The sequence below is a fragment of the Camelus ferus genome, chromosome 17 (assembly GCF_009834535.1).
Source record: "Camelus ferus isolate YT-003-E chromosome 17, BCGSAC_Cfer_1.0, whole genome shotgun sequence".
Classification (NCBI taxonomy): Eukaryota; Metazoa; Chordata; class Mammalia; order Artiodactyla; family Camelidae; genus Camelus; species Camelus ferus.
The window spans coordinates 27,621,891-27,638,787 of record NC_045712.1 but is presented as its reverse complement, the minus strand read 5'-3'; the positions used below and the strand labels follow the sequence as shown (position 1 = coordinate 27,638,787).

Here is a 16,897-nt window from a genome sequence, read left to right as displayed (position 1 = left end):
CTGAGCCCTGCAGGGGGCGCCAGAGGGCCGTCCTCTGGGCTCCGGGCCCCGGCCGCCCGGCATCTGGAGCGCGTTAGGCCTGGGCGGCCGGCGGCGGCGTGAGCTCATCCCGGCCGGCCCACTGCGGTTTCCAGGCGCGGCAAAGGGAGCAGAACACAGAAGCGCCGCGCCGCGGGCCCCCGGGGCAGCGCGGCGGGAGCAGGGCTCCTCCCGGGATGTGGGTGTGAGCCGGGGAGGCGGCAGTGTGTGCGTCTCTGGCGCCTCGCCGAGGGAGGGCGGGCCCTGGGACTGGCCTCCAGCGTGTGTCGCTGTGTGTCACCGTGTGTCGTGGCTTGTGAGGGTGTGTGTGTCCCCGTGGGGGAAACACTGCGTGTAATAAGTTGCACACATCCCAGCGCATACTCCCCATTTTACAGAAAAGAAGGCCGAGTACAGACGAGGGAGAGGGCCGGCTGGGTAACACAAAGCTTAGACTCCTGTCTCCCCGCGCCTCAGCCTGTGTCCCTGTGTGTGTGTGCGCGCGCGCGCACGCCATCCGGCCCACCGTGTCCCACAGTGCTGGGGTCAGTGCCTGGGGCAGGGTAGGGAGGCGTCTCTCTCCCCTCCCCCATTAAACATATTCTTCCTGGTCACTGCCCTATCCCTACTCTAGCCCCAGCAGGCAGGACCTCTGCATTCCCCTCCTTCAGGAAGCAGAGAGAGACCCCTTCACACTAGGTTCCTGGCCAACAGTGACTTACACCTGGGTACAGACTCACACATGGAGCACACACGGGCACACATTAAGAGACACCCTCCTGTTGGTGGAACTCCAAGCTGGGAGAGCCAACATGCAGCTTACAAGGTGGTGGCAAGATTTGGAGAGGCTTCTAGGTGAGATGTCCCCATCACTGCCAGGAGTGGGGAACAGGAGAGGCTAGAGGTCACTGAACCCTGCATCTTAGGGACTCTAGCTCCCTGCAGTGGGCCCTGAGGGTACTACACAGGGTGTGAAGGGCCTCGGGGCCCCTGGAGCCAGGGTGGAGACATGGCACTGTGGGCAACACCAGACACAGAGTGGGGATCTGAGCATCCGGTGCTTCCCTGACCCATCAGGCTGGTCCTCACTTGGGCCCTCACCTCAGGGACCTACTGTCCCAGCTTTGGGTAGTCATAGCCCCAGGTGTTCTGGAAACTTCAGGGAGGTGGCCCAGCACCTGCCAGCCTTCTCTTCCTGGGGCACAGGACTGAATTACCCTCCTCACCAGATATTGCTCCCCAGGCCCAAAGCACACATTTTCAGGGGCTTGGTATTGCTGGGTTTGCTGGGAGGTCTAGGTCTCTATCCCCACCTGTAAAACGGAGAGGACACCCTGCCCCGGCTAGGCCGCCACAGGGAGTGTAAGCACTAGAAGGATGTAGCCACAAGGGTCCTCAGCTCCCAAGACACTGGGGAAAGCTGGGTGAAGGATTTTTTTAACTGGAACGACTGGTTTGCATAACCAGAGCTTCCAAATTACTTAGCAAAACATGTTTGCTTTTTAATTAACATGTGCTTGAAAAACAATGTTTTTAATTAAAGTGGGTGGGGGAGAGAAAGGATGGTGGGGGAGAATATTTCAAGCTCCAAGGCCCAGGCCAGACTTCTTAAAAATAAAATGGGAGCCTTGCCCCAAGCTGGCAGAGGCTGGGAAGCCAGGATCCTTGGGGAGCCTCAAGAACATCCCTACCTGACTGCACCCCTCTATAGCTCCCTTGCTGAGAATTTACCCTTTTGCTGACAGTTTCATCACTCACTAACCCAGTGTTCCCTGCCCCCACCCTGGGAAGGGGTGGTTTTTCAGAAAGCAGTCTTGAGGAGTAGATGAATGGGGGATCACCAGACAGAGGGAACAGCATGTGTGAAGACCCGAGAGTGTCAGCCTTGTTGGGGGTACGCTAAGTTTACCTGGGAAAGAGAGAGAGGATGTGGGGGGAGGTGACTCCTAAAAAAACCAGATCCCCCAGACTGGTGGACTGGAAAGGTAGAACTGGGCCCACAGCCACTGATGTCAAAAAAACCCAGGAAAGGGGAAGGGGTGGTGATACTGAGCTGGAGCCAGGAACAGAGGGATGAAAGCAGGTGAGGCCACAGAGGGCAGCAGGATTGACAGAGGAAGGGGAGGGGCTGTGAAGACTGGAAACCTGTCCGGCCTGGGCACTTGCTGGTCAGAAGCTGGTGGGCAGGACTGCGGGTTTGATCGGTCCGGCAGGGGGCAGCATTGGCCCCACCGTCTTGCACACAAGAGGTACCACCTGGTAGGTGCTCAGAAAATACTTGAAGAGGGGTGTGAGAATGAGGGGATGGTTCCCCCAAGCCAACCACACCTTCTCCCACTTCTGGCCTTTCAAGGCCAGCACTGGGGTGCAAACTGGGATCAGAGGTCAGCATGGGGGTGGGATAGGACGCCCACCGCCTCACTCTTGTAGACCGCCTCACTCTCAAAGAGATTGAGAGGAAGCCTCTGGGGAGTGAGAGCACCCCTAGGGGTCGAGTCAGATGACCTCGAACCTCTAGCTCCTGATGGCCCCACCTAGGACCCTGTTTCTCATTAGGAGCCTTCTAGCCTCCTAGCCAGCGCCCCCACAAGAAACGTGCCTCCCTGTACTTAATTCATTACAGCGCAGGGTCGGAGGCCCAGCGAGTGGGGGTTATTTTTTCCCCTGAGCTCAGACATTCCTTGCTTTATTATTCTCCACATTTCAAAGCAGCTGTCACCTCCCCCCACCACCCCCCAGCCTGAAGCTCAGAATCCAGAAGGGGCCTCTCCAGGACTCAGAACACCAGAGGTTCCCACACCTCCAGCCCAGCACAGAGGGGAAACTGAGGCCTAGAGCTCAAGCCCCAGGGCAACCTGCAGGGACCTCCCTCTCCTATAATGCTGCCTTTCTTGCCCTCATTCACCCTTCCAGGCCACCTTCCGCACAGGTGACCTCAGGGCCCCTCTATAATGCAGAGTCAGCCCTTGCCCCCTACCCTCTCCTGGAGCGGGTGCTGGGACAGTTCTCAGGGCCCTAACAAACTGAGCCCCCGTTGGGTCAGTGGCCTTACAGAGGGCAAGGCCCATCCTAGAGCAAGGGAGCAACCTAGACTATAGAGGCCTGGAGTAACCTGGGGGATCATCGAGGGGCCAAGTTGGGGGTAAAACAGTTCTAAGGACGCAGTTTCTGAGGACTAGAGAAGCCTGGACAGATTTTTGCCCTACATCAGAGAGCTGCCGACCTGGCCAAGCTGCCTCCACAGGGGGTGAGCTACATGTTGCTGGAGGTGTTCAAGCAAGCAGCAGCTCGTCAGACTTGCCCTGGAAAAGACGTTGGTCCAGGTGTCTGAGGCCCCTTCTTGCCCAACTTTGTGGTCAGAGTCCGGCTGGCAGGCACAGTACCCAATCCAGATGAATGGAATTAGGGGCCCCTCCTCGTTCACTCAGGTCTGAAAGCACACGCCACAGCACAAGGACCGGAGACCTGGGAGCTGGGCCAGGGCTAGAGTAGGACGTGGCCAAGCTATATTCTGTGTGAGTTCCCTATAAGGTCCTGGCACCTGGTGAAGTGCTGGGAGCACGATAGTTGTGCTGTCCTGATGAGTTAAGGGTCCTAATCTGAGCCGGGTCCTACTCCGAGAAGTAGGGGAGGAAGGCAGCCTGCAGGCATCAGGGCCTCCACCTAGGAGAAGGACTCTGACCACAGGGGAAACTGAGGTAGAAGCCCAGGTGGGGCAGGCAACCTGGGGGCGCCAGGGACTGAATTTCAAGGTCACTCTTGACACTCTGTAACCATTTTGCTCCTGCTGACCCTATAGCCAGGCATGTCCACATGTATGTGGGGCTTGACAGCTGGATCCTCAGGTGCCCAGGACAGTAGGGGTTGCTCTGTGATGTGGCCCTGGAGCCACAGCAAGCCTGGGGGCCCGGGGACCTGCCCACATCTCCAGATCTACTCTCCAGACCAACCCCAGGGACCCTCTTACCACAAGGAAGGCACCCTCTGGGGGATGGACTGCACAGAAACTGAGCTCCTGAGAGGGAGCATCTGGCTACTAGCTGGCCTGGAGCTGTCTCCACGTAGAGCTGTGGGATTGGGGTGTGACACCCGCTTGGGGGCTCCCTGCCCAGGCCATGCAGAGGGAACCCCTGACACTCCGGGGATGTGCCCAGCTTCATTCTCACTCCCCTCAGCCCTGAGCACTGTTTCTCTTCCCGAGCTAGAAGCCATTGGATGTTTGGCTTCCTGCCACTGCAGCCACCATCCCACCCCCTGTGCTGCAACTGGGGACAAGAGTCATTGCCACTGGCTTCCCACCTTCAGCTGCAGGCTTCAGAGGTGGGTACAGGTATGGACATGGAGCAACTGGGGGACACTTGGAATCTCAGGATCCCAGATATTCCAGCAAAGAAAGTTGAGGCATCTTCACTCATGTGACACCACCCCCCAGCCCCGACCTACAGTGCCTGCTTGTCCAAAGGGCTCATCTGCACTGCCCTTCTAAGTCTCCACTCCCCACTCCATCCCAACTGGCAGGGAAGGCCTCTTAGTCATCACAGATGAAACACTTTCAGCCCCCGATTCAAATGAGTCTTGAGCCTGGAAAGGACAGGCCCCATTCAAGGGTCTTTATCCAAGGATTTGGGGAGTTTTTGACTGCAACAAACTGAGATTTCCTCAAAACTTAAAAGCTGACTTGTAAGGTCTTATTTTGCCAAGTAAAGACATAGAAAACAGAAGGCACCAGCTACCATCACCATTGTTTTGTAAACAAAATAATATTCTTAAGGCCAGAAAGGGAGTTGGGGGAGTAGGCAGGATGCAATCGCTGAAGAAAAACAGGCAGGCCTGGAAGATGCATAAACTGAGCTTCATGGAAAACATACAACATGGGCCTTTGTTTTCTCGCATGAAAACTTTCTTGGCTATTGTCACAGGTTGGGCCCTGGGGCTCGGGGACGCCCAAGTGCTTCCAATCTCCACCAGAGCAAGAACCCCTTCTGTAGCCTTTCGGACTGGAATTGCTTCCTCTCTGTTTGCACACCCCTTGGGACAGCGTGCTCACTACCTCTCCCAGTTAGCTCGGGGAACCACATTCTAGAGCACCTTTACGTGGCTTCCAAGCCTACTATGAGACAGAGGGAAGGAAACCAGGAGGGGAATGAGATGAATGAGGTGCTGAGGGGAGGAAAGACAGGCCTCCAGATCCAGGGTGCAGGGGTAGTGGGGGAAAGGGGTGCTCAGGTTCAGCTGGACCAAAGTATAAAAATCAGGAAGTTGGCCAAGAACTGAGGCTTCCCAGGGGGCACTGTCTGCCCCATCTCTGGAGTCCCAGAGTCTTCCACTGCCTCACCCCAGCCCCCAGCCCTCCAGAAAGGCTCTGACACATGCATTCTCATTCTCACCAAGGCCTCAGTGGATATGTGAGATATCCAGACCCATAGGCCAGAGGAGAGAATGGACATTGGAAGAAAATGGTGGAAACTCAGGCGTCCTCAGCCAGACTGGGGAGGAGGGGCAGGCTGGGGCCCTTCCCAGCCCTGACCTTCCAGGCGCTTCCCATCCAAGGGGCCCTGGGTCCTGGCTGCTGAGACTTGGGGGGGTGGGGGCCTGTTAGGCGGGCGACCCTGGGGAGCCTTGTGTATACACACATACACACACACACATACACACACCACATTCCAGCTATGCTCTGTCAGCGTTTGGGCAAACCAGGATTGTGTGGCTTTGGGAAGGCAGGAACAAATAACCCCCAAACTTGGGTGAGGGCGGGCCTGGGGCTGGTCTGAAGGGGCTTGAGAGAACCCCAGGGAGGCTTTTCTGTGCTGGGTGACCGGGTTCAAGGCCTGGGGTTTTCCTGCTGTTCTCTAAGGTGACTGGGTTCCCTGGGGTATGGCTGACCCTGTATCCAGGCTGGCTCATCCTTGCCCCGTCCCCTAAGCCCTCCTCGCCACCCTAGGCCTCAGGAACAACGGCAGAGCACTCCAGCCTGGCACCCCAAGCACCACTTACGCCACATGAGGGCTGCCTCTCACACCGCTGCCCAATTTCTGTCGCCCCCCCCCACCTCATCTCCCTCTGACTTCATACACACTGCTGCTTGGACCCTCTTACTCTACCCTCTGATGTCTCTTAAGATCTTTATCAGCTTTCTGTCAGCCCCTCTGCCTCTGAGTGCGTTGAGCCCTACAGTCCAATTTCTCATACCCGCAGTCTGATTTCCTTCCTTCTCGTGACCTGGTAAGAATTTCCTCTCGTACTTGATTTCTTCAAGACCCTGACTGACTTCATTCTGAGTTGGCCTGAATTTCTGGCCTTCTTGGTCCCCGAATCAGTACTATCTAATCCATGTCCCAGTGGTGACCCCAGCATCCCTGCAGATGAAGATGCAGTGGGTGATCCCAAGAAGCCATGCAGAGACATCAGAGCCCAGGTGGGATGGTAGATTCTGGGGTTCTGAGGCTGAACTCTGCCCCAGGTCCCCCAGCCCTCTGGCTGCCCCACTGACCCTCTGGTTCAGCCTGGACCAGGACTGCAGAGGTGAATATTCCTGCCACCTTGAAGAGAACTCAGTTGAGGCCTCAGGCTGGATAGGACAAGTAAGGCATAGAGAGACTCCAGACAGGACCCCAGCCTTACGGGGCACATGACCTAGCATTGGAAGCATGGAGGGGACCAGGTTAATGGGAAGCACCCCATTGCCACCCCCATCCCTTTCTACCAGCCGCAGGGCCATAGGCTGGACCACCCTGCTTGAGGAGGGAGCTGAGACCAGTGTTTATGCAACTGTGGGAAGGCCACAGCCTGGCCAGCAGCACTGCCTGCCCAGTACAAGTGCTTACTCAGCAGAGACCCCCAGCACGTACACACTCAGACATTCACATAAACAGACACACACAAACACAGAGGTAAACACACGTGTGCATATGCACAGATGAATGGGCACCTGCATTTGCAGGTGTACACACATGGGCACTCACACACTCATGGACACACTCACAGACACAAAAACACAGGCACGCTTGTAGACAAATGCACACAGGGACACACAAAAATGGACACACATTTCACCCAGCCAAGGCAGGTGGGAGTTCCCCCATCTAGGTCTCTCCACTCTGATACTTGCACCCACAGCCAGCTATCCGAGCCTACACGTGGTCAACGCAGCCACAGGTAACAGGCAAAATGCTCCAGAGTGGCACTGTGGCCATGACTGGGACAGAGACACATCTAAATGGAGTTGAGTCCTAACAAGGGGGACCAAACCACCCCAGCCAGAGCTCAGCAGACACAACAGCCTTGGCTCTGCCCCAGCAGCCACTGCCAGACTGTCCCCCTCAGTCCACACTGGAAGACTGGCAGTGGGGGCTGCAGGGTGTCTTGGGGGATGAGTGAGATGCTCTCTTCTGCTGCCAGGGCAATCCAAGTCGGGTGGTGGCTCCCAGGAACTAGGGCAGCCTGCAAGAAGGAGAGTGTGTTTGGGGGAAGGCTAGGGGTCCTGCAGGACCATTCTGGAAACCAGAGAAGGGGCAGGCTTTCTTGAGAGAGCAGGACACATATTCTTTGGGATCCCGGACATATGTGAACTTGGAGGCAGGACCACTTCTTGACTGGAGATGGCTGAGAACATGTGCAGCCTCTCCCTGAAGGATTCAGCCCAGGGTGGGCATCCCTGGAAAGGAAAGGCTGGGACCACACAGTCCCATGTGGCCCCTGGAGACTTTTGAAAGGGAGCTCAGCTGTTCCTGGGCTTTGTGTCCAAGGAGCAAGTTGGCTGGAGCTTGCCCAGAAGGGTATCGGCCAGTCAGGAGGCTCCCTGCCCTGACTGGGGCCAAAGGGAGACCCTCCTCTCCTCTGTGGGGGTTCTCAGCCACCCATTGGCCAGGGAGGCTAGCCAGAGTCCAACGAGGTCACACATGCACAAAGGACACCCCACTAGCGGGGGCCACCACATCAAGGCCACTAGCACCTCTGTTCTCTGCCTCACCAGCCAGCCAGACTATGCACCATGAAAGGGCAGACCATAGTCCCTCAACCCATAACCATACACCAGCTCTGAGGCTGGAGTGCACTGTGTTTAGATAAAGAAAGGAAGCAGAATGCCTCAAAATCCGCCCAAGATATTGCTGAGAGTGTTTTTTAAAATGTCCTGGAATTTGAACACTTCTTACCATTTCTGCTGGGCCAGGTGGGCATCTCCTCCTCTCTCCTGGATCCTCCTGACTGGGCTCCCTGCTCCTGTCCCCACACCACAGCCAGAGTGATGCTGATAAAACATCTCTCCAGAGCACAAACCTAAGCCCTTCCCAAAGGCCCTCCGTCATGTCCTGTCGCCTCCCTATCCCACTCTCTGTCCCCATCTCAGAGCCATCGCGCCCTCTGCTGCAATGTCTTCCATCTGATGCCCTCACGGCTCCCTGAAGCGGATGCTGAAGTGGTGCCCCACACATATGTCCCAGCCTGTCTATGGGGCCCTGCCCCAACCAGCAAAGGGGGGAGCTGGTGGATAAATTGTCTGGTTTGCTCATCCCCTCAGTGGGACACCACCACCATCTCCTGGAGGTCACTAGTGGGGCTGAGCCTGGCTGGCCCAGAGTGCCTTCTGCTCCCATGCACCCCAGGGACCTCCTTTCCTTCCCAGCTGCTCTCCCATGCTCCCTGCGGTCACCTTCCAGGGACACGACTTGCATTCACATCCTTGTCTCTGCTCTTCTTCTGGGGAAGTCCAGGCTGAGACACTCCATCTCGCCTTTCTTTTTTTTTCTTATCTTTAACTATTCCCCGTTCCAAGTGGAATCATATCGTATCTGTCCTTCTGTGCCTGGCTCATTTCACTTAGCATAATATCCTCAAAGTTCATCCATGTTGTAGCCTGTGTCAGACGTCCCTTCCTTTCTAAGTCAGAATAAAATTCCATTGTGTGTTTGTGTATGTATATATAATATATATATTAAATAAACATACACACCACATTTTGTTTATCCATTCATCTGTTGATGGGCACTTGGGTTGTTTCCACCTTCCAGCTATTGTAAATAATGCTACTGGGAAGATGGGTTTACAAATACCTCTTCAAGTCCCTGCTTTCAATTCTTTGGGGGTGTCTATCCAGAAGTGGAATTTCTGGGTCATATGGTAATTATGTTTTTAATTTTTTGAGGACTCTCCCTACTTTTTCCACAGCAGGTGCACCATTTTACATTCCCACCCACAGGGCCCAAGGGTTCCAGTTTCTCTACATTCTTGCCAACTTGTTACTTTTTGTTTTCTGGATAATAATCGTCCTGATGGATGTGAAGTGAGTAGTATGTCATCGTGGTTTCCATTTTCATGTCCCTAATTAGTGATGTTGAGCATCTTTTCATGTATTTATTGGCCATTTGTATATCTTTAAAAAATGTCTATTCAAATCCTTTGCCTGTTCTTGAACTGGATTACTTTTGTTGTTGTTGAGTTGTAGGAATCCTTTATATATTATGGATATCATCTCTTCTTTCAATCTCTGCCCAACCATTGCCTTCTTAGATAATCATTGACCTCATTTTTTAACATGTCAACACACACACACACACACACAGCACAGCCCTCCCTTACTTTGGGCCCCTCCCCAGCCCACACTTCACGGCTTGGTGATTTGTGAGGTTTGTGTGGGCTCCGTGAGGATGGGAGGTTTGACTGCTTTCTCCACTGCAGTGTTCCCAGGGCTAGAACAGAGTCTGGCACACCATAGGTGCTCAATAAATGCTGAGAGGATGAAGGGAAGGTGAAACAGACTCCTGCATACACACTCACAGCCCCGCACAGACTCTCACACACACTGCTGACACCCTCCCCTCCACACACACCAGCACACATACTCTCACACTCACAATCCAGTCATGCTCACACGCAGGCTCCCCCCACCACACCAACACCCTCAGCAGCCCTCAAACCTGCTCTCACACCCGCACACTCACCACACTAGCAGATGCACTCACATCTACAAAACAGGGCTGCCCTGACCTCCTGGGCCCTCCTGGCCTGCAGGCTGTTTCCTACCTTGTGTGGCCCGCTCTCCACTCTGGCCCTTGATCTCCCCCACCTCCCTATCTCTAAGACCCCAAGCCTCTCTGCAGGGCATTGCTCTCCCTCCCCATCAAACCTAAGTTGGTCACCTCCTCCAGGAAGCCTCCCCTCACCTTTTCCACTGGGCTCCGAGAGGAGGGGAGGGCTTGGCCCCAGTGCAGGGTGTGGGCAGCGGGGCAGACGTTTGCAGGGGTGTGGACACCTCCTCCTGGCAATGCAGGGGTTGAGCACTTGTCTTCTGCTGAGAAGCCAGGGGCTGAAGAGGATGCTGCCCGCTCTGGCCTAGAGCCACATCCACAGGCAGAGAGCCTTGGTTTCCCATCTGAGTCAAGCAGGATTCTAAGACCTCTTCAGCTCTGACTACCTGGGGACAAAGTTAGCTCCTCACCTGCCACTCACTCCCAGTATGACTCAGGCGAGGCCATTCTCTGCTCTGGGCCTCAGTTTCCCCACCTGTGACATGGGTGGCTCTGGACCAATGCCCTGCAGTTCCCTGATTGCTGGACATGGAGTGAGACAGCTTGGACAGCTCTCAGGCTCCCAGGGGCATCCCTGTGTCAGAGGCCAGAGCAGGGCTGCCATCTCCAGAATGGGAGGGGAGGGCAAGAAAAAGGGAGGGGCACCAGGCCTCTTCCAGCTCAACTCTGCTTCTACCCCAGCGTCCCGGTGGGCAGGCTCGGAGGGTTGTTGGCACAGCAGAGGGGACAGTTTTGATAGGGTGAGCAAGGAGGCAAGATTTCAAAATGAGTCCCTTATTTTGTCCAGGGCTCATCATATGTGGCTCATAGATTTTGCAGAAGTCAACCAAAGAGCCACGAATAAGTTAGAAGGAAAGAAGGAAGGAGGGTGGAAAGGAAAGGAGAGAAGAAAGGGAGGGAGGAAGGAGGAAAGAAGGAAAGAAGCCATTTATTCATGAGGCCCAAGGGGTGGGGACAGAGATGCAGTCACAGGCAAGCCTGATGGGGGCGGGAGATGACAGCCCCGCAGAGCGGTCTGCAGGGTTGTGCAGAGAGAACTTGAGTCCCGATGCACGCCCCTCCGTGCCACACTGCCAGGCCACTGGTGTCAGCAGCATGAATGGGAGATGAGCTGTCCCCAGCGTGGCCTCCCCTGGGCTCCCTGAGAGCAAAGGTGGTCACAGGTTATAGAGGAGGGGGTCAAGCAAGGCAGCGGATTGTCAGCTGAGAACTGGAGTTGGTGGAGATGGGGAGGTGGCAATAAGGGATTTGGATGACAGAGGCATGAGGGGTTAATGGGGTGAAATCAGCAGAGGTAGCAAAGGTGTCAGCAGGTTTGTGAGGGAGTAGGGTGGGTTCTCACCTGTGGGGAGAGGTTCAGCTGGCCATGATGTGCTTGACAAATGCTGGAAAGAAGGAAAGAGTGAGCAGCAAGTGTACAGCCCTGGGTAGCCCAGGGTGGGAACCTAGGGTCCCAAAGCCTCACTCCCCAGAGGACTCCCTGCCCTGCTGAGTTTACCTTCGTAGTTGATGCAGCCATTGGAGTCCTCTTGCCCAGCCATCAGCTTCTCCACCTCGTCTTCTGTCAGCCTCTCACCTGGCAGGGGTTGAAGGCTGAGTCAGCACTGTCTGGAGGTGTGAAGGGTTGGGGTACCCACTGAGCCCCTCTGGACGGTGTCTGTGCCTCTCCAGTACTCCCACTCCTCATACTTGCACAGCCTTCATTGCCCACAAGGCCTGGGCCTTTCTGAGACCAGGAGAATCAGTGACAGGTCAAAAAGGGCAAGGCCTGGGGTGCAGGCCTGGTGCCCCCTCTGAGCCTGGGCTCTGCCCATCACAGTGCCATCTTGTGTTCAAGTCACCAGTGCATAGAGACAGGACCACAGGATAGAGCTGGGAACCTTGGGGGGTGAACCAAGGGACACTACCACCGGTCCCCACACAAGTCTGGCACTTTCCTGCCTCTGTGCTTGTGTGTGCTGTGCTGGTCCCCCCGCTGGAATGCCCACTGCAGTTCTCTCATATCTCCTACCCCCCACCCCATGCACACAGCCCCAGAGACCAGCACAGGGCCAAACACGCAGTAGGCACCCAATAAACGTTTGCTGCAGGAAAATGTTGCTTTGAGCAGACACAGTAGGTGCTCAGTGAAATTTTACTACAGGAAAAAGTCTAAACTGAGAAGGGAGCACTCCTGCCAGCCAGGCACCTGACCGTGGGGGTTATCGACTCCGCCACTTAGATGCTGTGGCCCTGGGATCTGACCCTGAGGCAATGACCACCAGGGCTGAGTTCATCCCCCAAGACGCCCCACCCCAACCCCAGAGCTGTTCCTCTCCCCCTCCAGTTCTGTGAGCTGCACCAACTGGCTTTCTTTATTCCCCATCTAAATTTCTAAATTCCCCACATTTCTGTTGCCTGCCATACAGGCACCTTGCCTGCATCACTGTCCATTTCACAGGCCAGAGACAGGCCCAGCGGGTGACAGAGTGCTTTCTCCCAGATGCCCCAGGAGGGAGGAGTAGGGTGAAGAGGAGGCAGCTCTCACCCAGCGTGGCCAACACGTGGCGGAGCTCGGCGCCCATGACAGTGCCGTTGCCCTCCTTGTCAAAGACCCGCAGCCCCTCCACAAAGTCCTCGTAGGTGCCCGTGTCTTTGTTCTTGGAGATGTGTTGGAGCATGGGCAGGAACGTGTCAAAGTCCATCATCTTGGAGTTAAGTTCTGGGGAGAGGTGGCCAAGTTTCAGGCTTTAAGAGGTGGACAGGGACAGGCACCCCTTCCCCTATGTCTTGCAATGAGCAGATATTGTGCTCACACAGTTCGCAAAGCACTCTACACCAGTTTGCCATTTACAGAGCACTCCATCATCACAAGGCACTTTACAGTTAACTGAAATGCATTATTTACATAGTCCTTTGTTGTTCACAAGGACAGTAGCACCACAGTGGGCTCTGTCTAGCATCTCTGCTAGCATCTCTGTTCTCCTTTTGGGAAACAGTCCTTGCTAGTGATGTTTTCTTACAGACCCACCCTCCCCACCACCTGTCATTGGGAAGGAGCTGTGGGGCCGATCAGAGACCTTCACATCCGTGGCAAGGACTCGGGTCTCACTCCTTCTTGGGGCAAAACTGGCAATTCTCTCTGGCCAAGGTGGTGAGGGAAGTTGGCCCTACCCCACAGAGGGATGCCCAGGAGGCCAGGAGGGACAGGGAGAGCATAAGGGAGGCTGAGGCCAGGCATCTCCTATGACCAGGAGGCCTGGCAAATCAGCATGGGGCCAGAAGGTGCAGTGAACCATCACTGCTTGTCACTCGTCACCTTGTCAGCATTGCCTGAGAGCAGCCTTTGGGTCCTCATCCAGACAATGGGAGGATGTCAGAAGAGTGCACAGCAGGGAGATTACCATGTGGTCCCACATAGATGGCAGCCCACCCTGGCGGTCACCCCTGGGACTGGCACTAATGGGGACATCTCAGACTGGGTGTACCAACCTTCCTGCTTTGGCCTTCCCAGGACACGGAGCACCTCAGCCTGTGTGGGGTTCTGACCCAGAGCCCGCAGGACGTCCCCACACTGCCCATATGTGATCTTCATCTCACACTTGGGTGTACGGTCGAACAGCATGAAGGCTTCCTTGAACTCTGCCAGGAGAGGGCGTGAGCTGTGGACACTCCCAGAGTCAGCCCACCCTACTCACCCCACACCACTGGCAGGACTCACAGCCTGGGGACCCAGGACCCAACCCTGCAGCCCCTGGGCTCAAGACCCCCACTCACCTTCAATCTGCTCCGGTGTAAACTCGATCTGAAAGGAGATCCCCAGAGATTCTGAGTGCCTGCCTCAGAAGGCAGGGCCAGGCCTTCTCCTGGTCACTCTGTGGCCAGCCCAGGCCTTGGCCCTTTGGCTGCCCCAACCTGTCTGCATTCCAGCATCTCAACTTCTACCACCCAGGAATCCTGCAGTCCAGCTTGATACCCTCTTGCCTTCTTACTCCTCCCCACCTGTCTGACCTGAGGGCCTTGGGTCTGTGTATGCCTAGACCCTGATACCTGGTGGGCCCCACTGGGGGAAGTGGTGGAGGGAGCCCTGGTGCCTTGAGTAGCCAGCCCAGAGTGGGCCTTACCTGAGACCCCTGGTCCTGGACAAATGTGCCTGAAGCCATGAAATCTGACCAGACTGGCTTTACCACCTCTACCAGGCCTGGGGCTCAGTGGGCAGGACTGTCCACCTGAGTGAGATAGGAGGTCTCATGGGGTGGGGACAGGCCATGGTAGGAGGAGCAAGGGTGAGGGCACAGGCCAGAGAGCTCTGTCAGTATAAGAGCATATCCGCAGGAGGGTGTGTGTGTGTGTGTGTGTGTGTGTGTGATGTGCCTGTGCGTACACATGTGCGTTCACACTCGTGTGTGTGTGCACCTACTTACATGTGTCTACCTCCCACAGAGCCTTCAAGGCTGGGCACTGTCACTCACATGGCCCTGCCCACATCTGAGTCTTACACGTCCCCATTCAGCTCAGGGCAGCCCTTCAATGGGACACAGCAGGGGGCCAGGGCCATGCTATTGAGCGTTTGCTGCGGCCACAACAGGGCCACCTCAGGTCAGGAGGCCTCCTGGGACCCGGGTTCCCCCTCCTCATTCGATACCAGGTCTATTTTTATCACTGCAGTCATTCGCCCCAAGGTCAAGGTCGGAGGAGGAAAAGGAGCTTGGGGGAGGGGGACTTGACTGGCACCTCTCCCACTGCTGCTCCCTTGGAGACCGCCCCCCACCTCTGCCGGTTTGTCCCTCCTGGTTCTCTGTCTCAGTCCCGTGTTGGGACGAACAAGTTGTCATGCCTGGATCCCTGAGAGCTCTCTCCACCAGGAAGCCTGCCGAGACTAGGTTCCCTGGGCTTCTGGCAAAGCTTCCTGCCCATCACCAGCCAGCCTGAGGGGAAGAAGCAGGGATCACAGGAGGGTCTCACTAGTTCCTCGGCTCAGAGGAGCCTGGGCAACCTCAGATCCCGTGAGACCAGACAACACCACCATGGGCCCGTGCGTTGTCCGACCCTCACCTGGGGGCCTGTGGGACACAAGCCTGGGGTGTGGGGGCAGTCGGGGGTCAGAGCCAACTCCAGGGACCACTTGCTGTGAAGGCTTTCCCCCAGCCTGTGAGGAGGGCTTGTTGTTCCACTTCACAGCTCAAGCTTTAGAGCAGTGATGGGGATGGAGCAGAGTTGGGATCTGAACCTGTGTCTGGGTCACAGAGGTAGGTGGGATCCCTGGACCCCTGGAAGGGCTCAGGAACAGAGGTGGATCTGTGCAGACGGGCTGCAGGTCTTGCTGGGCATGCGGGAACCGTGAAGGGCTGGGAGGGCTCCACAGGGTCCTTCAGCCAGCAGCTCAGGCAGCAGTGGCCAGTGGCCAGCCAAGAACGGGCAACAGGCAGGACGCAGAGTGCGTGCCACTATGCAGATGCCACAGGTGGGAGTCATGGCTTGTTCTCCAAGTTTAGACTGAGAAAGACTTCCAAGCCAAACCAAGGAAGGGCTCCTGGGGCCACTGGTCACAGCTCTGTGACCAACTTTCTCCATGACCTACCCATCCTGCGGCTCAGTGTCCACACCTCAAAGTTGAGGCCCCATCAGCTCTGGGGCTCAGGGACTTTGGCAGGGATGAGTGTGACCCAGTCTGGGAAGGAGCCTTGCTTTCCCTTACTCCCCAGCCCAAACACCCTGGGGGACTTGGCATGGACTTGAGACCCCGTAGTTGGACAAGAAATATCCCTGCCTGGCTGCACAGGTCAGGCAACAGGCAGCTCCAGGATTCCACAAGGATGTGAGGTCCAGGGAGAAGGACAAGGGAGAGTCAGTTTCCAAATCCACCAAAAAGACATTCCCTTCAGCAGCACTGGGGGAGTCCTGCCTGATGTCTGACCACCATCCCTCTTACTGCAGCCCTCCTGATGCCTACAGCTTCCAGCTTCAGCTCAGTACTCAATTTCTGAAGCCTGGTCTGCCACTGGGTAGGTTCACTCTGGGATCCACTTACCTGCCATGCCCTTCCTGCCAAAACCCAGCTCCCACACCCACCTTGACCTTGGAGGCATCAAACTCAGGTTCCTTGGGGGGCTCAGGGACAGGTGCGGGTGCAGGTGCAGGAGCGGGAGCTGGAGCTCCCTTGGAGGCTGCCTTGGCCTCATCCTTCTTGGGCTCTGGCTTTTTGGGAGCCATGGAGGCTATAAGCACAGAAGGGACGTGGAGAGAAGGAAGCAGAGAGCAGGGTAGGTGAGTCTCTCGTGCCTGGCCTTTATCCTGTCTGGACACCTCATGACCCCAGCCCCACCCCCGCAGGGCACAATGGGGACAGGGCCATAAAAGGACATTGGCTGGGCTCAGGGGCTATTTCGGGGCTTGGGGAGGGCATTGTTCAGACTCAGGAACGGGTAGGGGAGAGGGAGGGCTCTCCATTCCTCCCAGTCACCTGTTGGGGAGAGGGAGGGGGAGGCGAGGACAGAGGCCACTGCTCAACCCCCACACCCACCCTCAAAAGCTCACGCACACATGCACACAGGGTCCCAGCTGCCCGTCAGCAGGTCAATAAATTGAACAGGTGCAGAAGGCTGGTCCAAGTGTGTGGTGTGGGTTGTGTTGGGGCAGAAGGACTGGGATTCCCTAAGGGCACCTCTTAGTTAAACTTCCCATCTGTGCATCGAATTCCCTTGGTCTGTGCCTGTGTGTCTGTGCGGAGGGGGAGAGGGAGGTCTGCGTGTGTCCCTGTGTGTCATCTCTATATGTCTGGGTGTTTATATCGGGGTGTGGGGGGGTCTCTGTGTATCTGTGGTGGGAGGGTCTGTGTGCATCTGCGTGTGTTGTCTGGGTGTCTTTTTGTGTGT

At 56.2% G+C, this 16,897-nt stretch overlaps 1 protein-coding gene across 1 annotated transcript; it reads right to left on the bottom strand.

Annotated features, from left to right (window-relative positions):
* Positions 1-10,951: 10,951 nt before the first annotated feature.
* MYL3 (myosin light chain 3) lies at positions 10,952-16,307 on the bottom strand. Its single transcript, XM_006173482.3, has 7 exons — positions 16,095-16,307; positions 13,800-13,827; positions 13,515-13,664; positions 12,571-12,744; positions 11,542-11,619; positions 11,386-11,428; positions 10,952-11,184 (listed from the first exon to the last, which is right to left on the bottom strand). Exons 1-6 carry the CDS (start codon positions 16,233-16,235, stop codon positions 11,400-11,402), a joined length of 600 nt encoding a protein of 199 aa, XP_006173544.1. The 5' UTR covers positions 16,236-16,307; the 3' UTR covers positions 10,952-11,184; positions 11,386-11,399.
* Positions 16,308-16,897: the final 590 nt, after the last annotated feature.